Source organism: Dendrobates tinctorius, unplaced genomic scaffold (assembly GCF_039654945.1).
Source record: "Dendrobates tinctorius isolate UK_male_01 unplaced genomic scaffold, ASM3965494v1 ptg000046l, whole genome shotgun sequence".
NCBI classification, from domain to species: domain Eukaryota; kingdom Metazoa; phylum Chordata; class Amphibia; order Anura; family Dendrobatidae; genus Dendrobates; species Dendrobates tinctorius.
Genome location: NW_027361714.1, coordinates 83624096 through 83651666, shown reverse-complemented (window position 1 = coordinate 83651666; position 27571 = coordinate 83624096). Strand labels below are relative to the sequence as shown.

Here is a 27571-nt window from a genome sequence, read left to right as displayed (position 1 = left end):
TTATGTGCACCTGGCTAGCTATTTCTTTATTTCTTAAGCCAGACCCTGTGTTCATTTGTTACTCAGCTAGGGGAGCTATGTGGGTTGTGTTGGAGCAGGAGTGAGACAAGCCAGAATCTCTGAGAGGAGACTTCACAGGTCATGTGCACCAAACTGCAAGTACGACTGGTTGCTATGGACAATAGCTGATTTGTGTGCTGGGAAAAGGCTGTGTTTCATTTTAAAGAACTGTGTAAGTTTATGGAGTTCAATAAAATTCACATTGTTTTGACACAAGATCTGGGTGCCTGTGTGAACTCTAGTGTCTACCTGAGAGCATGAGTCTCTACAATTGGTGGAGAATGTGAGCCCAGTCCGAAAGAATGCATGGGGTTACAGTTTAAGGCCGGGGTCACACTAGCTTATGGCATCCGATGCGAATTGCTAATGACCCTCGGCTCCTGCTTGCTGTGAGCGGGAGCCGAGTGTCATGCGACTGTGCTCCGATCCTCTTGTACAGAGAGGATCGGAGCACAGCTGCGGAGGAGGCGGAGAAAATAATTTCTCCATCTCCTCCATTGCCGGGGTCAGCGTATATCGCACAGCACTCGGATGATATCCGAGTGATGTGCGCTGTGTCACTCGCACCCATAGACTTATATGGGTGCGAGCGAACCGAGACTCGGCTGAGTGTCAGTGACAATCGCAGCATGCGTAGAATTCGGCCGAGGAAAAAAACGTTGATGGGAGCTGCGCCATAGATGGATAATGGTCCGCGTGCTATGCAATGTTTTATCGCATAGCACTCATCCGTATTCATCGCTAGTGTGACCCCAGCCTAAAGCGAGTATCCTGAGTAAAGACATCTACAGCATTGCAAACACAGTCTGAAAGCATGGAGGAGCTTGTTATGCAATTGGTCCTGGTGCAACATCAAATATAGCAGCAGCAATTTTCAGCAGCAGATGGCTCTCCTGACAAAAGCTGTCCAGGCCAAGGAGACTGCACTTTCTGACCTGGCAGTCCTGGTGCAATGGGTGCACCTGTGGCACTACCATAGGGGCAAGCCTCTTCTGTCCCAGATGTTCAACCTGTTAGATCTGCTGCGAAAGTGGCTGCAGCCTGGGACCTGCTCTCTGGCACAGATGGTGGAAAGAATGGTAGTGGACCAATTTATCCACTCACTACCTAGGTCCGTGCAACGCTGGGTTTTCCAAGGAGATCCCCAGAATGCAGATGACCTTGTGAGTCTCATGGAAAGATACTTAGCAGTAGAGAACATCCTTAGCAGTCAAACAGCCTGAGGTCACCTTTTTAGGACACCCAAAAGAAGGGGCCAGAGACCAAGTCTGAGGGGTGCCTAAAGACTAGTAGGGGTCAGAGATGGGTTCAAGGAGTACATCTCGTACCTTTAGTCTATTGGATGTGTCGTGCCCCGTGTCATATATCAGCCCATTGTCTGCTGGTATCAGATCCCATGGGATGCTTATATTTTGGACATCCCATGTGCTGTGATGTAATCCACCCTGGTGAGGGTCCTCGGTTATGCTAGGTGAACATTGTTACTGTGACTAAACTTTTGGCCTCAGGGTGTTTGGTGACCCTAGTAAAGGCCACACGTTTGTATGCGCTAGTCCCTGGGAAGAGGGTGGAGGTAAGTTGTATCCATGGAGACGCCAAGAACTATCCCATTGCCCATTGCCCACACACAGACTCTGATTCTGTGTCCCAAAAAGTTGGAGTGGTCAAAGACTTATTGCATGCTATTGTTATTGGATGTAACTTTTTGTTATTCTGAGACTTGTTGACTGAAGCTGTAGGGCCTAGTAGTCCAGTTTGGCGCAAGGAGTCAGCTATGGTAACAAAGTCACATAATGTAAATAGTGATTTTCCTTTCACTGTGATGGCTAGAAAGGGGGAAGTGGAAGCATTCCCTGATGCCAATGTCCCTGAGCTGAAGGAGTTCCAGGACAACTTTGGGCTGCCCAGCTCGGAGACGTATCGGTAAGGTTCTCTGGAAAATGTAAGTGTGTGAAGTGTTCCCCGAGAGCCAATAATCGTTTCCACATTTAGCTAGGCAGAATGACCTGTTATGTTGAGGGACCAAAGTGAGGGGCTAGGTAAAAGAGTGCCTCCTCAAGGCACGATCCAGGGAGTATAATTGGTTGGCTCAAGTAAAACAATTTAAGCCTGGAGATTGGGTACTTGTGTTAGTGCCCACAGATGAGAATAAGTTCCTTATCAATTGGCATAGTGGCCCTATGATGTGGTGGAAAAGGTGAAAGATCAACTATAAAATACACCAACCAAAGAAAAGAAAACACTTCCTGATATATTATGGAAAAGTATTAAAACCATGAAAGGATAGGCACGCATTCGACATTTCTTGCAGGTTGGCACAGTCAGAAGTCAACATTTAGGGTGTCAAAGTAGGAGTAAATTTGGCAGCTTCACATAAACAGCACTGGTGGAAATTGGTACACTCGAACAGGACCAGGTTCTCAGAGTTACCAGGTCCAAGCATTCCAAGAGGGCGTGTCAAGACATTAGACTGGCCCAATGTAGCCACTGTGGGCTGGCAGACCATGCCCAGCCTCCAACTTTGGGCAGAAGAAAGGTTATATTGGAAAGCCAGATAAGATAAGGTTAAAACCTAGTGCGGAAGGTCCTAATTATGTGCACCTATTTAGCTATATTTACATCCAGGCCCTTTGTTCATTTGTTGGTTGGTCAGTCAGCTAGGGGAGGGTTGTGTCGAAGCAGGAGATAGACAGACAAGTCAGAATCTCTCTGAGAGGAATATGCACAGGTAGTGTGCACCAAACTGTAAGTATCACTGGTTGTAATCGACAATAGCCGTTTTTTGTGCCGGGAAAAGGCTGTGCTTCATTATAAAAAAAACCACGGTTATGGAGTTCAAAAATCTCCCATTGTTTTGACATAAGAATCCGGTAACTGGCTGAACTTGAGGCTGTGTGCCCACGTAAGCATTTTTTTTGCATTTTATAAGCATTTTTACCAGCAAAAACGCTTAAAAATCGCTTAAAAGAAGCATCCCATTCATTTTAATGCATTTTGCACTTTTTGTGCATATTGATGCGTTTTTTTTCCGTGAAAAAAACTTATCGCTGTAAAAAAACACAGCATGCTCATTAATTTTGCGGAAAGATCCGCGTTTCTAGCTATTTTCTATGAGACTGGGTATGCGCAGAAAAAAATGCATCAAAAACGCGAGGTTTTTTTGCGCAAAAACGCGTGGGGAAAAACGCGTTTTCTGGGAAGGAGTCAGGTTTTCATGCAGAAATTTTCTGCATACGTGGGCACATAGCCTTAGTGCTTACCTTAGAGTGGGAAACCCTACAAGTTGTACTCTTAAGCAGTGATACCAGTGGCACTGTGACTTATGAGATTAGTGCTTGATGCCTGTGTCACCTGCTGGTATGGCTTACCATCGCTAAAGGTCTGTAAACCAAGTCTTTTACGTGCCCACCTGAGCTGCTCCACTTCATCATCTATTGTTGAATTGAGTCTTGTGTATTTCTCCTTTGCCTCATTGGGGGACACAGGACAGTGGGTGTATGCTACCGCCTCTAGGAGGATGACACTAAGTGAACCGAAAAAAAAAAGTTAGCTCCGCAGTATACACCCTCACGCTCCATAGGAGGCACACATGTCTCGATTTTTTTTTGGTTTTTTTTTTCAGACGTTTTCTTTTTTTTCCCCCTCTTTTACCATGAAGACGAGATAGGGGCGACGAACCCTATTGAAAGGGTCCGATCTCCCCAAACCAACAACAGGCAAGCATGTGGAGTGTCGCCTCCACGTACCCTCTCCTGCGATGTGGGACACTATGCTGGACACAGCCCTGACCACCCTAAGGTACAGAAACCCTGGGCTGTACAGAGGCATGAGTAGTCCGTGCGGCCCTCACTGCATCACCAATGCTAAGACTGTGGTGATGGAAGGAGACGGACGGTCCCTCTCCTCATCCCCCATAGGGGAAGACGGATTAAGGGTGCCTGCACTGTTCTTTAAACAGACCCCCTCCCCTCAAACCTGGTGGATCTGCACTCGGAAGTGCTCCATGAGGTTTAGCAGAGAGCATAGGAAGGAGGGTGGGCTGGGAGGGCTCCTGCAGGGGCATTCCCCTTGGCGGCAGTATCCTCCGGCCAGTACGAGGGCCCAGCACGGCCGGCGTCCTCATCATCAGCGGAGTGCAGCTTCCGCCCGCAAGCACTGGCGCCACTACCAGCGTGCGACATCCAAAGCACGCCGCCCCACCCGTGACCTCCGGCTGGCGCCGAAACTTTATTCCCAGGCATTGGCCTGTACTAGGCCGCGGCCGGATGTCCCGCCCCCAGGCACATCTGTTTCCGGCGGACCCACCCACACGCCGACGCTTCGTACAGAGGCGCCTCTTTTGAAACCAGGAACAAGCCGCAGGATTTTCTGCAGCCTTTCAGAACACTCAGTGGCATAGGACCGGGGTAAGTGCTGCACCCCCCTTCTTTTGCAGCGCCATTTTCAGAAGCTGCGCTAAAAGCTGCACTCTGCTTATACACCGCTCCGGCAGCTGCAGGCCATATCAGCTAAAAAGGTACAGCATGTCAAGAAGGGCCAAGACACAAACAATGTTATTGCCTCATGTACCTCCTGTCGGTCCGCTTTTCTGCAGGCGCAGAGCAGGCAATTATGCGAAGCCTGCGATTCCAAACGCGCCCAGGCGCCCTCCCCTGAGACCGAGCCCAGTGTACCTAGTTTCCCTGAATGGGCTTTGTCTCTGTCGCGGTCTATGGCATCTTTAACGAGAGCAATCGAGTCCCTTCAAGCCCCAAATAGGGGTAGCGACAGTGGTTCGCCTGTCTTAGAAGGACCTTCCACCTCACAGGAGCCTTCGGCTCGCAGGGGCCGCTCTCACTCTAGACAGACACGGGGAAACGAACCCATACAGCGTCTCCCAGCCCGTCCGGTGCCTCGGCATCCATAAGCTCCGTCTCTCGCTCACCCTCACCAGTGTACGATAGCAAGCAGAACTCGGATTACGATTCGGATGGGCCCCTCAATTTGGAAGCGCCTGGTTACCAGGAGACAGTTGAAAGCCTCATTGAGGCCGTCAATCAAACCCTAGAGATTAACGATGAATCCAACTTGACCAAAGGCCACAAGGTGTCGTCATTTAAACCGGCCAAACGGCCTCATAGAGTATTCAGCACTCACCCGGAGTTTGAGGACATAGTGCAGCGACACAGGGAACGGCCAGTCAGTCAGTGATTCAAACCAGTTTAAACTGCTTTGAATAGGTGTGAGTGCCTGTTCAAAGCAGTTAAAACTGGTTTGAATCACTGACTGGTAACCAACTTTACGATTTTACTTAAAAAAAAAAAAAATGCTTTGTCCCAATTAATTTGCACAGCACTGTACTTGATTAATGCGTCCCTGGACGCGACTAACTGCGCAGCGAATGCTATTTCCATCAGGAGAGCTCTGTGGTTGAGGACATGGCGAGCTGACTCAACATCAAAGAAATCTCTAACTTCTCTGCCTTACCAGAGCGGCCGATTATTCGGTGAGAGGCTAGATCAACTCATCTCAGACACCACAGGGGGAAGAGCAACTTTCTTCCCCAGCAAAGGGTTAAGCGACCATTTTGTCACCAGCTGCAGGCACGTTTTCGGTCCTTTCGCAACCCCGGGTGGACCGCATCGGCCAACCCCGCCGGTTCAGGTTGACCCACTCAGGACAGAGATCGTCAAATCTCATACAGATCCAATCCTTTGGGGAAAAACATTCCCAACAGTCCAAATTTAAGGGATCTACTGTAGGTTCCACAGATTTTCAACCAAATGACTCAAGGCATTTTCTGGTCGACACCAGCAGAGTTGGCGGTCGGGCTCGCCGTCGTGCACAATGCTTGGGTCAGAGAGCTGGTGTCCTCTGGGTACCAAATAGAATTTGTCAACCACCCTCCAAAATGTTTTTTTTCTTTCTCATCCTCCCAGAGCAGAAGCACACGCTTGGGCCTTCTTGAAAGCCATTGAATCACTCCGTCACGACGGAGTTATCATTCCCGTACCGGAAAACGAAAAATTTCAGGGTTTCTCTTTGAATCTGTTTGTGGTCCTGAAAAAGGACGAAACTTTAAGGCCCATTCTGGACCTAAAGCTTCTAAACAGATTTGTAAAAATAGGGCATTTCCAGATAGTCCCTTTGCTCCGTCATTTCATCAATAGAAATGGGAGAATTTTTGGCCTCTATTGACATCCAAGACGCCTACCTTCATATCCCCATTTTTCCCTTGCATCAAAGGTTCCTACGCTTTGCTGTCCGCGACCTACATTACCAATTCACAGCCCTGCCCTTCGGGCTAGCCACCGCCCCCAGGGAACTCACAAAGGTCATGGCGGCAGTCATGTCCATCCTGCATTCTTGGGGCATAGTCGACTTGCCATATTTGGATCACCTCCTGGTCAAAGGTCCTTCCTTCTTACGAAGCTTGCGAGGAATGCGTCAACATTACGTTGGATACGCTTTCCCGACTAGGGTGACTGGTAAACCTGAAAAAGTCTTCCCCTGTTCCAGCTCAGAAGATTTCCTTCTTAGGAATGATCTTCGACACCTCCCGAGGGTTGATAATTCTCCCTTGGGACAAGGCCCTAGCCCTCCGGCAGGGGGTCCAGGTACTCCGCCAGCCAATTTCTCGTACTGTACGTTTCGGCATGCAGGTCTTGGGGAAAATGATGGCAGTGATGGAAACATTTCCATTTGCCCAGCTTCATCTTTGTCCCCTGCAGCACGCCCTCTTGCCAACTTGGGGCAAGAGCCCGTTTTCTCTCGACCACCCCTGCCGGCTGTCCACTCAGGTCAGACAGGGACTCAAGTGGTGGACGCTAAGTTCTTCCCTTCAGGGAAAGTCCTTTCCCCCGGACCATTGGCTGGTGGTCACTACCGACGCCAGTCTCCTCGGCTGGGGAGCTGTTTTCCTTCACCACACGGCTGAGGGACGTTGGTCACCTCAGGAAACGCGCCTCCCAATCAACCTTCTTGAAATGCTGGCGATCCGGTTGGCTTTGCTGCATTTTCATCATCTTCTGGCAGGTTGCCCCGTCCGGATTCAACTGGACTATGCCACGGCCGTGGCTTACATCAATCACCAGGGGGGGCACCTGCAGCAGGATGGCCATGCACGAAGTGAAACATATCGTCCGCTGGGCCGAGAAAAATCACTCTCTGATCTCGGCAGTCCACATTCCAGGCGTAAAGAACTGGGCGGCAAACTTTCCGACAAATTTGTCAACGTTGGGGAACCCCAGATGTGGATCTGATGGCCTCCAGGTTAAACGCCAAGGTGCCCGAGTTTTTCGCTCTGTCCCGGGGTCCACAGGCCTTCGCCGTGGACGCCTTGGTTCTGCCATGGAACCAATTTCGCCTCCCGTACGTGTTCCCTCCGCTACCACTGCTTCCGAAGGTCATCAGGAAGGTCAAGTCAGAAGGAGTCCCAGTAATCCTGGTCGCCCCAGACTGGCCTCATCAGGCATGGTACACGGAGCTAGTGCAACTACTTGCCGAGGTCCCCTGGCGGCTACCAGATCATCCGGACCTACTTTCCCAAGGTCCGATCTACCACCAGAACTCAGGAGCCCTGTGTTTAACGGCTTGGCCGTTGAATCTTGGATCCTGACCCAAGCCGGGTTCTCCCAGGATGTGGTCGCTACAATGATTAGCGCTCGGAAGCCCACCTCGGCACGTATCTATCACCACACCTGAAAAGTCTTTTTCGCAAGGTGCAGAGACCGCAGTCGTCCTGCACTCACTTTCTCCATTCCCAACATTTTAGCGTTTCTCCAAACCGGTCTGGACCTGGGTCTAGCACCGAGCACCCTCAAGGGACAGATCTCAGCCTTATCTGTCCTATTTTAGCGCAGGATTGCTTCCAACCTGCAGGTAAAAACTTTCATTCGGGGGTCTCCCACGGGTACCATTCGGGGGTCTCCCACGTGGTACCCTCTTATAGAGCACCACTGGATGCCTGGGACCTTAACCTGGTCCTATGTGCTCTGCAGGAATCTCCGTTCGAACCACTGCAGGATGTCTCATTGACATACCTCTCATGGAAAGTGTGTTTTTTTTTCTCGTTGCTATAAAGTCAATCAGGTGGGTCTCGGAGTTTTCTGCTCTATCCTGTCAAGCCCCATTTCTGATCTTTCACTGGGATAAAGTGGTTCTCAGGCCGGCCCTTCCTTTTCTACCAAAGGTCATTTCCTCTTTTCACATTAATGAGGACATTGTCTTGCCCTCGTTTTGCCCAGCACCAGTATACAGTGTGGAAAAGGCCCTTCATACGTTGGATCTAGTGAGAACTCTCAGGAGCTATGTGTCACGGACGGCATCCTTTCATCAGACAGACACCTTGTTCCTGCTCCCTGAGGGTCGTAGGAAGGGACTCGCTGCTTCAAAGTCGACTATAGCCAGATGGAATCATTTGGCTATTCAAGAATCTTACCGCGTCGGGGCACACTTGTTCCAGCAGAGATCTGGGCACACTCCACTTGGGCGGTGGGTGCCTCAAGCATCAGCCAAACAGGTTTGCAAGGTTGCAACCTGGTCTAGTCTACATACATTTTCAAAGTACTACAATATCCATACTCGGGCTTCAGCAGATGCAAGTCTGGGCAGAAGGATTCTCCAGGCAGCGGTAGCACACCTATAGATAGTTGGTACTTACAGCTTAAACCGTTGGGTCAGTTTCCCACCCAGGGACTGCTTTAGGACGTTCCATGGTCCTGTGTCCCCCAATGAGGCGAAGGAGAAATAGGGATTTTTGTGGTACTCACCGTAAAATTCTTTTCTCTGAGGCGTTCATTGGGGGACACAGCACCCACCCTGTTAGACTGATGTCTCTTTTTTACTTTCCTTTTTGATAGGTGGGTTTTCTTGACATGTTGTACCTGTATTAAAATTGATTTTTTTTATTCTCCTACTGCTTTTGCACTGAACTGGTTCGCTGAGAGCCAGTGTGAGGGTGTATACTGCGGAGGAGGCGCTAACTTTTTTTTTCATTCATTTAGTGTCAGCCTCCTAGCGGCAGTAGCAGACACCCACTGTCCTGTGTCCCCCAATGAGCATCTCAGAGAAAAGGATTTTATGGTGAGTACCACAAAAATCCCTATTTTTTATATTAGTACACTTGCTATTTTTTCTACATTTTGGACAACCGGCTTTAAAAAAAAAATCTAAAGCCAGTTTGCTAAAGCTATTAAAACAGCTGACAAAAGGACATCCCCCTATACCAGCTCTGGAACACATTTGTGTTCCAGAGGTTGTTCTGACAAGTAAAAGTGTATATAGAATAAAGCTGCATTTACACTGAAATAGAATCATGAACCAGCTTTCATGAAAACTCTTGTTTCATGATAATCTATTACTGTACCAGGCTGCTGATCACCCGCTGAACGAGCAAAACAGTTGTTCATTGGGTGAAATTATCAGCATAAAAGATCAACGTTCTCACCAGCGCATCGTTTTGTGTAAATGTAAAGGAATTGCACTGCTGAGAACAGTGGCTTCCTCTGCGCACTGAGCATCGTTGACTTCGGTCAGCCTGTGTTCTCAGACTGTTAAATGACCGCCGATAGGTAAATGTCCACTAATCGGCGATTGTTTAGTGTACATGTAAATGAACTCAAAGGGTCTTTACACAGTGTCCACAATTATCCGCTTTGTGGCTATACTGTTATTTTTTCTTAATGTAGTTTTCCTCCTAAATTTTCAGAGATATGATACGAGTGCAAAAAGTTTAATTGCAAGCTGTATTATGGAGAAATTATCCCCCAGAGTTCTGAAGGTACTCTGTGGAGCGCTTTTGCAAGTTCGTAAACCCTTAGGGTATGTGCACACGCTGCGGATTTGGCCTCTGCGGATCCGCAGCAGTTCTGCAGACAGTGTACAGTACAATGTAAGTCTATGTGACTTACAATCCGCTGTGCACATGCTGCGGTTTTTCAACTGCGAAAAAGCTGCAGTTTTGAATCCGCAGAAAGAATTGACATGTCAATTCTTTCTGCGGATTCCACTGCGGTTTGCCACCTATTCCATTGTCCAGGTGGCAAACCGCAGGCCAATCCGCAGGTAAAACCGCAGGTCATTTTACCTGCGGTTTTACCTCCGGATGCGCAGATACAAATCCGCGGGTGAATCCGCAGCGTGTGCACATAGCCTCAGATGCTGAGCATTAAAGAAAACGGCATGTTTTTGGTATTTTTGCGTTTATATCAATCTTAATGAGTTATTGTTTTACACTCTGGAACTTTTCTGTGTATTTTTTTTTATTTATTTTTTTTTAAAGGAATATCATGCCCCAGGATTATCTACAGAAATACTCTCTCTCTGGACAAAAGCAGCAGATATGTTGGAGAATGCTGGAGCCAGAGTGGTTGAGGTTTCAATGCCTCACACACGCTATTCTATTGTTTGCTACCATGTCTTGTGTACAGCTGAGGTCGCTTCAAATATGGCTCGATTTGATGGACTGGAATATGGTAAATATTAGTTCATTTCACAATAATAAGGTTATGCGATCTATTGAATTGGTACTTGTAACTTCTGAAATGCTTTACTGTCATATATACATCTGTTTAACCCCTTCCCGACAATTGCAGTACATGTACGTCATGATCAGGAAAGGACTTCCTGACTGTTGCAGTACATGTACATCGTGTCAATCATGCAACCACCGCGACTAATTACGCGGCAACCGCACGATTGTCCCTGCTGTTTCTCACATCAGGGAACATGGTGCCTTCGTCCAGGGGGTGGCGATGCACCCCCTCCGCAACTACGATCGTTGTGATAGGCTGTTCGATCCTGAACAGCCAATGGCTGCATTTCTCAGTGCGTCAGGCAATTAGATTGCTTGAAACACTGATGTCCAGCCTAGGATCGGTGCTGTAAGAGCACCGATCGTAGGCTGATGTCTGGCAACCATGTAGTCTCCTGGGCCAGCTATGATTGGTGCGATTGACTATCACACCAATCAGAGCGCACAGATATGCTGTGATCTGTAAGTTACCGCCTTGTACATCCTCAATCTAGCTTCGGATTTGTACAGGGCGGTCACTCTGTCCATCCGTGTGCCGTGCTGGTGCCACAGAAGCCAATGCCATCACTGAAATCACTGCTGCTTGCCTGTGCTCCTGCTGATCCCTCTGAAGAAGAAAAAAGAATTCCTGATCCTTACCTGATCTTTATTCGATCGTCCATGACAGCACCACCTGAGAGAGGGGATCCGCCCTTCAGGAACAGGAACAACCTACAGATACATAAGGGCGGCACCTCTCCCACGCATCAGTTGGTTTCCTGTTCCTGGAGGACGGGATTCCCTACAGATCATGCCAGTATGGACTTTAGGAATTTCCAGGCCGGCTGTCCGACCCAGGTAGCGAGAGGATCTCCTACCTCGGCCAGTGCCGGGTCCCTGGAGGCGCCGCAGTGGGTCAGAGTAGGGCTCCACGGCAGCGTGCGGAGCAGGTGCGAACGGGGTCCGGAGGATGGCCGTTTCCTATGCCAGCGCTGGCATGTAAGTATTCCCCCAGCCCTCCGGGGTTCCTCCGGGTCAGCTCCCTGCGGCCGTCCCCCATCCGGGCCGATCTGCTGCGCCGGCCGGTGTGGTGTGGGGGGAGGTCGCGCCTGGCCAGCCGCTGCGCCGCTGTTGGCCTGCGCGTCCCCGTGCGTTGCTGGAGGCCGAGAATGAGAGCCGGAAGTGACGCTGCGGAGGGGGCGGGGCCGGAGCCGCCGGGCCAGAAGTAGGGTGCCGGCCGGCTTCTCCCTCCCTGTGTGCCGCCGGGCCACGGCGGTATGGATATCGGCGGCGGGGCCGTGGGGGTTCCCGTTTGGGGGTGGGTGGGGACGTAACCCCTGGCACACCCCTGCTAACCGGACGTCCGGGGGATAAAAGGAGCGCAGGACTGCTGCAGGGCTGCGGTTGGCCCAGTACAGCAATGGCTGAGCCAGAAGCCCCGGTAATCCAGCAGAACAGGAGCAGGAGTGTTCCTCAGAGAGGTCCCACCCAGACTCCCAGTTGAAGAGTCGAGGACGAAGCACGCAGTCTAGCCGCAAGAGTTCCTCCAGACCAAAGGATCCAACTCGCTCCCCCCGTGATCCGGTACCTATTCCTACTGCCTGGGTAAGAGATCTTCGTGAATGTACCCTGATGCAGTGTTCCCCTTATATTTTGTCTCTTATGGGAAGAAGTGCTCTGGTAAGAGGAAAAACAATGAATGTGGCCTTTGCAGTGCTCCCTTGCCAGAAGCCTACCTTAAAAAATTGTGTCAGCCATGCGTGCGACAGACGGTAGGGGGAAAAAAAAAAATCGAACAGGTTAAGGACATAGCCCCTTATGCTTTCCCCGCCCCTACAGGTGGCGGAATAAACCCCTCACTTCACCACGAGCCTCAGGGAAATCACTAGGATTGAGATGAAGGATTCCCTAAAATCCGTATCCCAGGGCAAATCCTCGAAAAAGAGTAGAACTGCAAAAGTCTCAGAATCAGACTGCTCAGCTGCCCCGGGGAGAGGCGAATATTCCTCAGAGCCCGCAACGTCCTCTTTGACTTCATCTTCAGAAGAAGACTCTAACCGCTTTTTCTTTGCCCTTGATCAAATGGACCGTTTAGTCAAATCTGTAAGATCCACCATGGGGGTGGCCGACGCTAAACCAGATTTGTCAGCACAGGATCTTATGTTTGGGGGCCTAGACCCGAAAAAACGTAGATCCTTCCCATTGAATGACAAGGTAAAAAATCTGGTAGATAGAGAATGGAAGAAGCCGGAATAAAGGGGCTCCATACCACCGGCCTTTAAAAGGAGATACCCTTTCGATGACCCCTTGGTGGACAGATGGGACAAAGTGCCGAAGCTTGACGCAGCCGTAGCTAAGGCTTCCAAAAAATCCTCCATCCCTTTTGATGACATGGCCTCTCTAAAGGATCCGCTGGATAAGAAGGCGGACTCCTTTTTGAAAGGGACATGGGAGATGTCGGCTGGCGCTTTGAGACCTCTGTAAAGGATCCGCTGGATAAGAAGGCGGACTCCTTTTTGAAAGGGACATGGGAGATGTCGGCTGGCGCTTTGAGACCAGCTGTTGCAGCTACCTGCACGGCCAGATCCATGATGGTCTGGCTGGATCAGCTGGGGTCCCAACTTGAAGATGGTGCCTCTAGAGTCCATTTCAAGGTCCTTAGCAATAATTCAGAATGCGGCAGCCTTTCTAGCCGATGCATCAGCAGACTCAGCAAGGATGGCGGCCAGAGCTGCGGGCCTATCCAATGCCGCAAGAAGGGCTCTATGGTTAAAATGTTGGCCGGGAGACATCAGGCAAGGTCTCGTCTCTGCTCCATCCCGTACGAGGGGGAATATTTGTTTGGGCCAGTTTTAGACGAGCTTTTAGAAAAAGCGGGAGATGATAAGGAGAAATTCCCTTCTCTACCAACCCCTTCTTACAGATGTCCCTTCACCTGGAGACGTTATCCTCGTAGAAGGTCGTCCAGAGATCGTGGCAGATGGGATGACAGAAGAAGGAGAGGTACAGGCTTTATGTTTGGAGCAGGGGGGCGCAAGGAAGGAGTGTCCCGGGAGGCCAAGAAACCGGCCCAATGACTAACTGCTCCGGTAGGGGGTAGACTATCTGCCTTCTACCCGGCCTGGTATAATCATAAAGAAATATCCCCTAAAATGATACTTTATTAAATTTAAAAATAACCAAAAAATTGGTTATGCACCAAAAGCAAAAAGTGACAAAAATCAAATCAAAAAAAGTGTTCAAACAAAACCCCAGTAAGGGAACAACTAGGCATCCCTATTAGATATCCTGAGCTTTTACCTGCCTGGCCGCGGAGGTTGGCACCCTAGGGGGGACGTTGTGGCGCCCCCGCTCAACGATGGCTGTCCCTAGGGGCCCTGATGTACCCTGCAGCCACTAGGGTTATCCTCTACCCGGTGATAAGGGTACCCCTAATTCTAGATAATATAGATACTGTTCTAAGGAGGGCCCTACGTCCCTTATAGTTAAAATCAATAGAACACATTCAATCCACATTAACAGGTGGTATCAAGGGGGAAATTTTAGATAAAGTATTTCTTTTTTCACACACAAACTATTATTGATCTTGTGATCATAGGATACTTTCTTACAAATACCACAGTCACTAGATTCAAATTAATGCCAAATGGAGATAATGACTCTCCTAGTGCCCAATGGCTATCATATATGGCTCAAATAGAAATTCATGCTAGCATGTCAGCAGCAAACACAGAATTGCAACAGCGATATTCAACTGTGTTACCAGTACATTTACTATCATAAATGGCTTGGTGCCCTATAGCTTTGACTCTCCTAGTGCCCAATGGCTATCATATATGGCTCAAATAGAAATTCATGCTAGCATGTCAGCAGCAAACACAGAATTGCAACAGCGATATTCAACTGTGTTACCAGTACATTTACTATCATAGATGGCTTGGTGCCCTATAGCTTTCATCCATGGCTCAGATAGACACTTTACAACTTAATGCCAGCATATATGTAAAAAAGAAAAACACAGCGTTGCAACAGCGATACTCATCTGTGTCAGCCACCACACGTCATGGGTTAATTAACGCCTCAACGCGTTTCGCCCTTAATGGCTCATCAGGAGGCCAGATAGTCCGATGCCATGTGTCCAAAATAAGGTGCAATAGTGTAATGATACCTTGCTCAATTCCCTTTTTAAAACCGCCGCTATCAGCATATAAGTGTACGCCCACCTGTGCTGACATGGTATGGCGTCCTCCCCATGCTCCTAATGCGCATGTCGAAATCGTCACCGCTATGTGACCAATCTAAGATCTCCATCCAGATCGTCATACCGTGATCACTCCCTCAATTTCCGTCCATGCGCATATCTCACCAGGACATAGTCTATAGCGCATGCTCAGCATTCACCAGCTGCAGATGACGGTGGAATCGCGGTGCACTCACAGATCGCGTCATCCGACGCTCTGCTGCGCAAACTCAGAGCACTAAAATTGTGATCGCCATACCGGCATCACTAGAGGCAGAGCATCCTGTCTGTCCAGCGCTCAATGCGCATGCTCAGGACTCCATAAAGATGTCTGACATCTCTCATCTTACTCTCTGTGAGATCACTATCCCCGCTTCCAATATATCTCCGGTCAGGCGCTACATATCAGCTGGTTTCGCCCTCTTATCTGTATTATATGACCAGACTTTAGCGGATTCTTATATTATTTACAGAGTAGGAGATTAATTAATCCCTCATTTATATTATTAGGCAGACATCCTCCTATTTTAAATTAAAATCACCCCTAATCAGTGAATATCAACTATCAAAGGAGGCAGGCGGTAAAGGGAACTTACTATAAGCAATATTTCATGATAATACATGAGAATCCTCCATTAACGAGGAAACAAAACAAAATCTGGGATGGCCTGTAGAGGTGGGTGGGCCGAGCTGTGGGTGGTCCCTCTTCTTACCGCGCAGAGATAAAAACAGAGACACGATTGAGGCAGATTCTGGGTGCAACAGGTCCAAGTTTATTCTCTGGCCGTCCACTTGACAGCCTTCACAGTATACCGCACTTCCAAGCAATACACTTTCCCTTGTCGGCCCTCCGTTTCCAGAGCCGCTTCTCACACCGTACTTTATGCTGGGGACGTGTCTGCACACACCGTCCCCTCCTCACTCGTCGACGCTCCTGACAGGTCCGTCACTGTGGCCGCCTTAGGCCTGTAAACCAACAGCGCTTCCACTAATCAGTCGTCGTGTCAAATACGGTGTCTCACACCCAGTGCCTCGTCCCTTCTGCGGTTCTTCCTGTCAGGACCACCCCCCTGGCGTTCTCTCTCCTCAGTCCCCCTGGTTTAGATTCTCCTCACAGCGCACAGACTGTCGCAGTCCTCCTGTCACTGGAGCTCCCCCTGAGGACTGAAACCTTCTGGAACCCTCCCTCAGTATTTATAGCTCTCCCGGTCCCCTGTCACTGTAACCACGCCCCCCATGACCAACGGTTTCTAAAGCCCTAAGCTGATGTCAAGTCCTTTGCTCACACTCCTCCCTGCCATCTAATGGTGAACCCAAGGTACTGCACGTCCACTACACTTTCCTAGCTGTTTCCCCACTGTAATAACTGACACCTACCTACACTGTGCAAACCTTTCCTTCTTCACTCTGACTAGTCCGTCCGTCCGTCAGGTCACCTTCCCTACACTCCCCCTTCCTTTATCCATTGTCGTCCTCGACAATCGTCATCCCTGCCTTCATCGTTCTGAAGCTACACCTACATTCTGTTGTCGGACCAGCTGTTGAGCCAAACCCACTATCTGCGGGGGCCGAACCATACTGGGAGCACTATGCTCTGAGCAGCCTACTGCTACTCACCAGCGCGCACGCCACATGACAACGTCTTTCAAATTGGGCTAGGTACACCCATATTCTCTCTATGGCGAGCACCTTCCCCTACTCTCCCCTACTGTCACCTTCCACTATTCGGTACGCCATGATCGAGGTCTCTTACCTTCCAGATCATTACTAGCGCCCGCCTTCCTCCTTCAGGGGTGTCCGTGGTGTTGGGGACCTGACCTAGGACGGCTGTCTTCCTCACGTCTTCCAACTCATTTTCCTTTCTTTCAATAACATGTCATGGTCGGCGTCCCGGTCTCCCAGACCTTCCCTTACCCAGACCTGTTGCATTTTCTTGTGCATATTGTACACCAAAACAACTTTACAATATCACAAGTACCCATTTTTATAATTATTTTTCATTTTCTTTTGCTTTTAAAACCAACATATAACAACATAACATTGCAGATCCTCTTTCTTCCTCCCCCCTTCCTTGGACCTGGACACTCCTCCGCTTCTCCGTATCCCCGTTCTGTCAGGTAAACATATTTTCGTATATAAAGAACATAGAAAGAAGAAAGAAAGAAAGAGAGAGAGAATAGTTGCATCAGATAAACAACAACAAAAACATTTTTTTCTAAATTCAACTGTCCTTATAACCTGCACAACGGTGCATCGAACTCCTGACAGTCTATCCCACTCTCAGTGGACAGAGGTGAGGGCTCCACAACCGTGGAACTCCTGGGGGAACCGAGAGTGTCCATATCAGTTCTTTTTCACGGGGGTCCGCTTTGCTCGGGCTCCGCCAGTACTGCCACCGCATAATACCCGCGGGGGCAGTATTCTTTATAGTAGGAGACGAAGTCCCCTTCCTTCAGGGCGCGGCCATGACGTATGGATGCTACATTCACGTACACTTTTTGGCCAGATTGGTCACGAATGAAGCCGTACCCCTGTCCGTGTTGGTGTACACCAGCCGTCCCCGGGATCTTTCCACCGCCATGCCAGCCTCCCCTTTTGAGTGAAGCAGGCTCCATACCTCCTGCTCCCGGATCTTCTTTTGTTTAATCACCTCCGCAACCCAGACAGAGGGTGTCGCACCAGTCCCAGAGTCCGGTGGGTGGGACCTTGCCGAGAAAGGGCGAGGATCAGAGGCGGCCGATGATTTCTGCGGCTCAGCAGCCGCTGGGGCCGGATGGCGGATGGGAGAAGCCGTGTTTCCGGGGGGCTGGTCCACAGGGCCTGTCACACAGGCCACAGCCGGTTCTAATGCAGGCATAACCGCGGCCGCAGGGTAGGCCGCATCCAATACTTCCAGCAGAGCCGGAGTGACAGCCGGTTCTGGTGATGGCGGTTTTTCCGGCCGAGAGAGCACAGACGCATCTTCTGTCAACAAGCTCCGCCCTGGTGACTCCGGGCGGGATGGCTCAGGGACGGGGGCAGGGGCCTCACTCAACTCTGCATATATCATAGGGTCCTCTGCAGCCCGACCTTCCGGTATGCTGGAGACCGCGTGCTGTGGCAGAATGGTGGGGGCCGCTTGCGGAGGCACTGGTGGTGCCGGGGGTACTCTCACCTTCCCCGGCGCTGCGGCCTTCATCACATCAACACGCGGCTTCCCCCGCAGCCTCCGTCCCCCGCTCCACTGTCCTGCGGGCCTTTCCCCCAGACTCGGGGGCTCCGCTGGGAAGTCTTCTGCTGGTATTGGTGGCGGCCGCTCTCGCTGACTCCGCTCAGGCTCCGCTCCCCAGCCCAGCATCCCGCTACCTGCCCGTGGTCCTGAGGGCGACTCCTGGCACAGCTCCATCCCCTGCCGCCACTGCCACTCTAGGCAGCCGAGGCCCCGACACCCACAGCGTCTCATACCGTCCGTGGGGCAGCTATCGAATGGCGCCAAACAGCCACAGCCAAGTCCTTCTTCTGTGCCGCCACTCCTGCTGGGTGGGGCGTCGGCAGGCCTTTCCACCCATCTGCCAGGGTCCAGTACATGGGAGCGTCGGCCTCCGGGCACATACTGCTGTCCACGGGGGTACGTTGGAGGGGGTCCCAGTCCATTCAACACGACTGCAAACACCCGGACCTCTCCCCTGCGCTGTAGTAATGCCGCCATCTTGCGCAGCACCTGATACCGCCCCGGATCTTCTGTCAGCACCACGGAGTCACCACAGCGCTCCCAATTTGTAATCCACAGGTAAGCCAATTGTAATCCACAGGCATTTATTATCCAAGCAGCACAGTTCAAGCCCTTCTCCATCCTTTAAGGCAGGCCTGCCGCAGAAGATGATGTATTAGCGGCGGCGATCCTGCCGACTACGCCAAATGTAGAGGTGGGTGGGCCGAGCTGGGGGGTGGTCCCTCTTCTTACCGCGCAGAGATAAAAACAGAGACACGATGGAGGCAGATTCTGGGTGCAACAGGTCCAAGTTTATTCTCTGGCCGTCCACTTGACAGCCTTCACAGTATACTGCACTTCCAAGCAATACACTTTCCCTTGTCGGCCCTCCGTTTCCAGAGCCGCTTCTCACACCGTACTTTATGCTGGGGACGTGTCTGCACACACCGTCCCCTCCTCACTCGTCGACGCTCCTGACAGGTCCGTCACTGTGGCCGCCTTAGGCCTGTAAACCAACAGCGCTTCCACTAATCAGTCGTCGTGTCAAATACGGTGTCTCACACCCAGTGCCTCGTCCCTTCTGCGGTTCTTCCTGTCAGGACCACCCCTCAGACGTTCTCTCTCCTCAGTCCCCCTGGTTTAGATTCTCCTCACAGCGCACAGACTGTCGCAGTCCTCCTGTCACTGGAGCTCCCCCTGAGGACTGAAACCTTCTGGAACCCTCCCTCAGTATTTATAGCTCTCCCGGTCCCCTGTCACTGTAACCACGCCCCCCATGACCAACTGTTTCTAAAGCCCTAAGCTGATGTCAAGTCCTTTGCTCACACTCCTCCCTGCCATCTAATGGTCAACCCAAGGTACTGCACGTCCACTACACTTTCCTAGCTGTTTCCCCACTGTAATAACTGACACCTACCTACACTGTGCAAACCTTTCCTTCTTCACTCTGACTAGTCCGTCCGTCCGTCCGTCAGGTCACCTTCCCTACAGGCCGATAGACTCAAAAGGGTCACATCCATCAGTCATCACTCATAAGAAGCAGGCAAAAGAAAATTGCTCATTTAATCCTTTCGGCTCCAGGGACTCCATTCTAAATATCCACTAACATTCTCTCCTCAGGATCATCTTATCTATATTCCCCCCTCTTGGATTAATATTCACAAGCTCTATTATGTTAAATTTAATTTCACCAGGATCACCTTTATGGCACAACCTCTTATGTTTCGCGAGTGGGGTCTCCCTTTGGTTCCTAATATCACCAAGATGTTCTCCCACTCTCCTCCTGAACTCCCTCTTGGTTTTCCCTGTGTAATCTCTAGGGCAGGAGCAGGTGGCCATATAGGCAACCCCTGTGGTTTTACAGTTCGAGAAATCCCTCTGGTAAAAAGACTTCCCTGTGCTTGAACTGCAGAAGGACTTCCCAGGTCTCATAAATTTGCAAAAGCTACAGTCTCCACATTTAAAGAAACCACGAGGTTTCAGGTCCAGCCATGTCCCACTAGTCACTGGTCTTCTATACTGGCTGTGTACTAGCATATCCTTAATGGATTTGCCCTTCCTGCGGCCAGGCCTAGTTGTTCCCTTACTGGGGTTTTGTTTGAACACTTTTTTTGGTTTGATTTTTGTCACTTTTTGCTTTTGGTGCATAACCAATTTTTTGGTTATTTTTAAATTTAATAAAGTATCATTTTAGGGGATATTTCTTTATGATTATACCTTAGACCCTTTTGCATTATTCAGAGATTCTACCCAGCCTGGTCCCTAATTTCCAGTAGCAACTGAATCTTGGATTTAATAGCCACTGGTCTTCGATTAGAGTTTTCCCGGGTTCCCCGAAACAGGTTCACGATCACTCCTCTCAGATCTTCTCCATCAGAGCAGACTGCTCTGGAAACAGAAATTCCGGACCTATGTAACAAAAAGGTTCTGACGCCAGTACCGGAGGCGGAAAGGGGCAGAGGTTTCTACTCCCCTCTGTTTCTGGTCCGTAAACCGGACGGGTCCTTTTAGGACTATTATTAACCTGAAAGCCCTTAATAATTTTCTCATTAACCACCCGTTTAAAATGGAAACCATCAACTCCGCAATAAAATTGTTGTTTAAAAACTGCTTTATGGTGGTGTTAGATTTAAGAGACACCTACTACCATATTCCCATTTACGCGGCTCATCAGCGTTTCCTGAGGATGGCAGTTCACTTAGATGGGTCAGTCCAGCACTTTCAATATGGTGCCCTTCCCTTTGGTATTGCAGTCGCCCCCTGGGTTTTTACCAAGGTTATTTCAAAGGTCATGGCTCATCTACGTGAGTCAGATATCCTAGTGGTCCCCTACCTAGATGATTTCCTCATTGTAGGCAAGACAGTGGATCATTGTTGGAAGCAATTACACGAAGCAATGTCTGCCTTGGAACGGCTGGGGTGGCTGCTAAATGTCAAAAAATCTCGTCTTCAGCCCAGGAGAGTCCAGCAAATCTTGGGCCTTATCCTAGATTCCCAAATCCAGGAATGCCATCTGCCCCCAGAAAAGGTAGTTTGCCTAGAACAACAGGTCTTGAGCGCCTCCAATAACCCCACCATGTCCCTCAGGAAGGCCATGTCCCTGTTGGGCTCCGTTTCGTCCTGCATCCCAGCAGTCCAGTGGGCCCAGTTCCATACAAGGAAATTACAGGGCGACGTTTTAACATGTCAGAAAATCCTAGGGGGTTGCCTAGAGGGTCAGTTAACCTTATCACGAGACACTATAGAATCCCTCAATTGGTGGCATGATGAAAATAATCTATCTAGGGGGGTTCCATGGGAATATGAGCTAACCCGCATAGTCACCACGGACGCAAGTCCCTCCGATTGGGGGGCACATATGGGGGAGATTTTAGTCCAGGGCCTATGGGAGTATCATCAAGTAGAAATGTCCTCTAACCTGAAAGAGTTAACAGCAGTGGAGCAGGCGCTTAAAGAGCTCCTTGTGTATCTACAGTGTCATCATGTACGAGTACTCTCCGACAATCAGGTCACCGTGGCTTATATCAACCACCAGGGAGGGACTCGTTCCAGACCCCTGAGGAACATAGCAGATCGTCTCTTTCAGCTGGCTGAGCAACATTTTCTGTCCTTAACAGCTCTGCATATAAAAGGGAGAGAAAACATCGCAGCAGACTACCTAAGTCAGAGGCAGGGGGAATGGTCCCTAAAACCCCGCCATCTTCGATCTGATTGTGCGAAAGTGGGGGCAACCAGAGGTGGATCTCTTTGCCACCAGAGAAAACAGGAAAGTGATGCAATTTTGCTCACTAAATCCCCGGGAGGGTCCTCTGGCTGTAGGCGCTCTGCTGGTAAAATGGAACTTCAAACTAGCATATGCCTTCCCTCCCCTGTCCCTGCTACCCCTCGTGCTGAGGAAAGTCAAAAAAGACAAGGCAAGGGTCATAGTGATCGCTCCTTTCTGGCCCAGGAGGCCATAGTTCTCATACCTCAGGACGATGTCAGTGTCCGATCCGTGGGTCCTGCCAGAGGTCCCGGATCTCCTATTCCAGGGCCCAGTTTACCATCCTCAGGTGGATGGCCTACATCTGACGGCGTGGATTTTGAATGGACACTACTAAAAGATAGAGGTTTCTCTGCAGGCCTAATTAATACCCTACTCAAAAGCAGGAAAACTATTACAACCCAGATTTATGTCAGAATCTGGAAAAGATTCCTTCAGGACTCTTGGTGGCATGGTGGCTGGTCAAGCAGCCCCGATTAATCAGATTCTAGAATTCCTCCAAAAAGGCCTGGACATGGGGCTTTCCACAAGTACCCTTAAGGTTCAGGTGTCTGCCTTAGGGGCCCTCTTTAACTGCAGCATCGCCGGTAATTACTGGGTCAACAGGTTCATTAAAACGGCAGATAGATCTAGGCCAGTATGGAAAGAGAGGTTCATGGCCTGGGATTTGAACCTAGTTCTCACAGCCATGACAGAAGCTCCGTTCGAGCCTATTGCAGCAGCCAACATAAAGACCCTGTCCCTCAAGGTAGCCTTCCTGGTAGCACTGACATCAGCTCGCCGAGTAAGCAACATCCAGGCATTATCTAGGCTTCCCACTTATAATCAAATAATAGATGATAGGGTAATACTGAGACCTGACCCAGCATACATACCGAACGTAGCCTCCAGGTTCCATATGACACAGGAAATAGTCCTGCCATCTTTTGTCCCTAATCCAACTAATGAGAAGGAAAGGAAATTACATACCCTGGATGTTAGGAGATGCCTCCTGGAATACCTGGCGGTTATGGAGCCCTGGAGAAAAGATAATGCCCTGTTTGTCTCCTATCAGGGCACTAGGAAAGGCCTTAGGGCATCAAAAGGCTCGCTAGCTAAGTGGATTAGGGAAGCCATTTCATTAGCATACACCTCGAAGGGCAGGTCGGCTCCTAGCAAGCTGAGTGCACATTCCACCAGAGCCATGGCAACCTCGTGGGCAGAGAGATCAGGAGTCTCAATCGACCAGATATGTAAGGCAGCTACTTGGTCCTCTCCGAGCACCTTTTACAACCATTATAGACTAGACTTGGGTGCTTCCTCAGACCTCTCCTTTGGTGTAAGGGTCCTGCAGGCTGTAGTCCCTCCCTAAGTATTTATTACTCTCTGTAATTCTCTCAGGTGGTGCTGTCATGGACGATCGAATAAAGTCTTAGTTACTCACCGGTTAACGGTATTTTTCGGAGTCCATGACAGCACCTGTAGATTCCCTCCCTTTTATTTAGAGTTGGGTGTGCATTTCTTCCTCTTATGTACACTGTTGGTTAATAGTCAAGTAGTAATAGTGTTGTACATAAATCATGTCATTAACCTTGGTGGTCCTCTTGGGCTCTGTAATCCAAATGATGCGTGGGAGAGGTGCCACCCTTATGTATCTGTAGGTTGTTCCTGAAGGGCGGATCCCCTCTCTCAGGTGGTGCTGTCATGGACTCCGAAAAATACAGTTAACGGGTGAGTAACTAAGACTTTCCCTAATCACTCTTTGTCCCCCCTCCCCACCACCGTGCTTTTTTGGGAAGGACTTTTTTGTCCCCTTTTGTGCACCACATCCGGGCGTGTGTTCTACAGCCATCCAGCGCTTGTCGGTGACTAACATCACAGACCCGGCTTCTGGTTGTTTTTTGTTTTTGTGAAAAAAAATCAAGTAAAAAATCATTTAGGTTACTTGATAGTATTAGATAAAAATATACACAGTTCAGTAAAAATATACTGTAGTAATTTTTTTTTACTGAATTGAGTTAGTCAGTAAAGAGAAAAAAAAATAGTAGATTAGATTAGGGACCGTAAAGATAAACTATAGTAATAGTAGACTACTACAGTGTTTTTTTAATTTAATTGAGTTAGTGTCAGAAAAAAAAGAATCATCTGGTCATCCTGCAGCCATTGAGCCCTGACCACTGAGACACATCAGTGATCAACCTCCAGTTGGGAGGTTTTTTTTTATTAAATAATGAAAAAATAATTTAGATTAGGGAACTTAAAATATACTGTAGTAATCATCGACTAGTACTGTAATTTTTACTGAATTGAATCAGGTTTAATAACAGTTGTGTGCTCTGAGTAAATTGTTTTTTTATACTTGCATCCATTTAGTAAGTTTGTTTTTATTTTACCAAATTTTTATATTTTTCTTTCTATATTCTTTTCTTTTTTTTTTTATTTAGAAGAGAAAAAAATAAGTTTATACTAAGCACTCATAAACACACCTGAATAAAATATGATACACACAAACACCACATACATAAAAAAATGTCCCACTCATCCCAAACCCTTTCCTTGCCACCGACACGGACGGTGGGGGAGAGGATCCCACCTTCCTTTATTTTTCTGGCTACTCCTCCTCTTCCTCTAGTGATATTGAACCGCCACGTCGAAGCCCCTGAGCATGAATCGATCCAGCGCCCACCGTTACTGACTCCATATGGACCTCCCTTCCCGAAAACCATGATCCACAGATTCCTGAGTTTGTAGCGCAATCAAGAATCCAATTTGACACCATCAGCCGCACAGAAATTGACTTTTTCAGTCTTTTTCTCTGAAGATTTTGTAAATCTCATGGTGTCGCAAACATATTTGTTAGCTCAGCAATTTTTATCCCAAAATCTGATTCATCATTTGCAAACTAGACCCCTGTAGACACCACAGAAATGATGAAGTTTTGAGGCCTGATCAATATTGGAGTGTTGACGTTTTGTATGAGGCCATCCATAAATTCTTGCATTACAGTGATGGTGCACAATGTCCTCCCTGAGACGACCCCCAACTTTGACCGACGTTTCAAAGTTCGTCCGGTCATTGAGTACTTCAACAACAAGTTTGCTGAGGTGAATAACTCCCAAAAGGATATTTGCATTGATGAGTCCCTATTCCATTTTGATGGGAGGCTCAGATTACGGCAATACCTGACTAGTAAGAGGGCCTGGTACAGAATTAAGCTGTACAAACTATGCGAGAGTCCCTCAGGGTACACCTACAAGTTTAAGGTTTATGAAGGACACCCGAATTCAACCCCCTGAATTCCCCCCTGTATAGGGAGTGAGTGGGAAAATTGTGTAGGATTTGGTTCACCCACTGCTGGATCAAAGTTATCACCTCTATGTAGATAACTTTTATACCAGCATCCCTTTGTTCAAGTCCCTCTCTTCGTGAGCTACAGGAGCCTACGGTACTGTCCACAAAAATTAGAATGGACTCCATAGGACACTAATTGAGCAGCTGTTCAAGAGGGCGAGGGCAGAACCCAACAGCGACAACATGCTGGTGGTCAAGTACAAGGACAAGAGGGGTGTCCTTTTCTTGACCACCATACATGTTGATGGCAGGTCCTCAAACACTGTGTACTGGGGTCCAACAAGAACATGGTGGAAGTTGATCTCTGTGATCAAATCCTCCAGCTGTACAGTGCCATAAGAAAAGCCATGGTGTGGTACAAGAAGCTGGCCATGCACATTGTACAGATGGCAATGTATAACACCTTCGTACTATCACGATGTGCAGGCCAGAGCGGGACCTTCCTTCAATTCCAGGAAGTAGTGATCAAGGCCCTAATATTTGGCAGTCAGGGAGGAGCAGCCCCAGTACTTCCGGAACTGAAAGTGCCCATGCTGTACCAGGCCAACATTTCTTTGGTGGGGTCCCTCAAACTGCAAAGAGAGGAAGGACCCAAAAAAGGTGCAAAGTGTATTACAGAAGGGGGATACGAAAAGACACCATTAATCAGTGTGACACCTGCCCTGACAAACCTGGTCTGTGTATGAAAGACTGTTTCAGAGTCTACCACTCATGCATGGACTAATAAATTTTATTCTGACTTGCACAACTCGTATATGCCAATCTGACGTAAATCACACAGCTCATGTTCTAACCTGATACACTCTACACTACTCACATATGCCAACCTGACGTACACTACATAACTCACATATGCCACCGCAAAATTCACATACCAGGAATACACTAGGTCAGTTCCAATATAGGGACACTAGTTGGGTTGGTTTCCACTGTTTAGGCACATCAGGAGCTCTTCAAACATGACATGATTCTATGACATGACACATGCAGACCATTCCATCAAAGTCTGAATTCCAAAACGTCACTCCTTCCCTTCCGAGCCCCGTCATGCACCCAAACAGTGGTTTTCTTTCACATATGGGGTATCCGCATACTCAGGAGAAATTGCACAACAGATTTGGGGTTCGTTTTCTCCTTTTACCCTTGTAAAAATTAAAAAAAATTGTTACTAAAAGATAATTTTTGTGGGGAAAAAATGTAATTTTTTTCATTTTCACAACTCAACGTTAAAAATTTTGTGAAGCACCTGGGAGTTTAGCCCCTTAATGTCTATAGTCGTGCACAGACCGTCATGGCAGGAGGTAACTTCCCGCACCAGGACGGACTGTGCACGTCATCCCTTTGAACTGTCACTGTGTGTAAACATGCAGTGACAGTTCAGTGCCGACTGCTGCCTATGACAGCTGTCAGGCACGGCAAGGGGTGCAGGGACCCTTGCAGTCGGTTACTGCACCCCAAGCGCTGTGATTGGTCAGTCAATCTGACCGACCAAACACAGCAGCGATGGAGCAGGAGAGGCTGAAATTTCAGCCTCTCCTGCCTGATCTCAGTGCAGGAGCTCAGCGCTGCATTGACTGAGCTTCTGCACTGACATCTGGGAGCGCCGTCCCCCGCTGTTAACCCCCTGAGTGCTGTGATCAAGAGCGGTCACAGCGTTCAGAGGGGGGAGGCAGAGGGTAGGGGGCTCCCTCTGCCTCAGGTCGCCGTCCCCGCGGGGCCCGACCTATTCCATGATAACCCGGAGATGTCATGACAACCTCCGGGTCATCTACCTACGGAAAGCTGTTGAGACCATGCTCACAGCATGGTGTCAGCAGCTTTCAGCATAGGTATAATGCATTACAATGCTGGAGCATTGTAATGTATTATACCTAAAGTGAAAGTCCCATGAAGGGACAAGGTAAAAAAAAAAAAAAAAAAAAAAAATTTTTTAAAAATATGTAAAAAAAAATATATATATATTAAAAAATAATTAAAAAAAAAAACCCTAAAAATACACATTTTTATATAGTAAAAAAATAAATAAATAACCAAAAAAATACACGTTTGGTTTCGCTGTGTCCGTAAAAATCCCATCTATAAAAGCGTCACCCTAGTTAATGGTGTAAAAAAAAGAACCCACAAAAAAGTAGCACATTATACTTTTTCCAAGCGGTATCATCATACCGCTTGGAAAAAGTGCAATAACACGCGATCAAAAAGACAGATATAAACATGGTACCACTGAAAACGTCATCTTGTTCTGCAAAAAACGAACCGCCATACAGCTCCATCAGCGGAAAATTAAAAAAGTTATAGCTCGTAGAATAAAGTGATGCAAAAATAATTATTTTTTCTATAAATGTTTTTATTGTGTAAAAAAACACCAAAACATAAAAAAATATATAAATGAGGTATCGCTGTAATCGTAGTGACCCGAAGAATAAAGCTGCCATACTAATTTTACCACACGTGGAATGGAGGAAAAAAAACAAACAATTCCTGAATTTTTTAGTT

At 48.6% G+C, this 27571-nt stretch overlaps 1 protein-coding gene across 1 annotated transcript in view; it reads left to right on the top strand.

The window, feature by feature from the left end:
* QRSL1 (glutaminyl-tRNA amidotransferase subunit QRSL1) overlaps window positions 1-27571 on the top strand; it is a 132989-nt gene that overhangs the window by 89725 nt on the left and 15693 nt on the right. The window contains exon 8 of the mRNA XM_073576082.1: window positions 10322-10514. Coding sequence (XP_073432183.1) covers window positions 10322-10514 — 193 coding nt within the window. The remainder of the gene's footprint in view (window positions 1-10321; window positions 10515-27571) is intronic.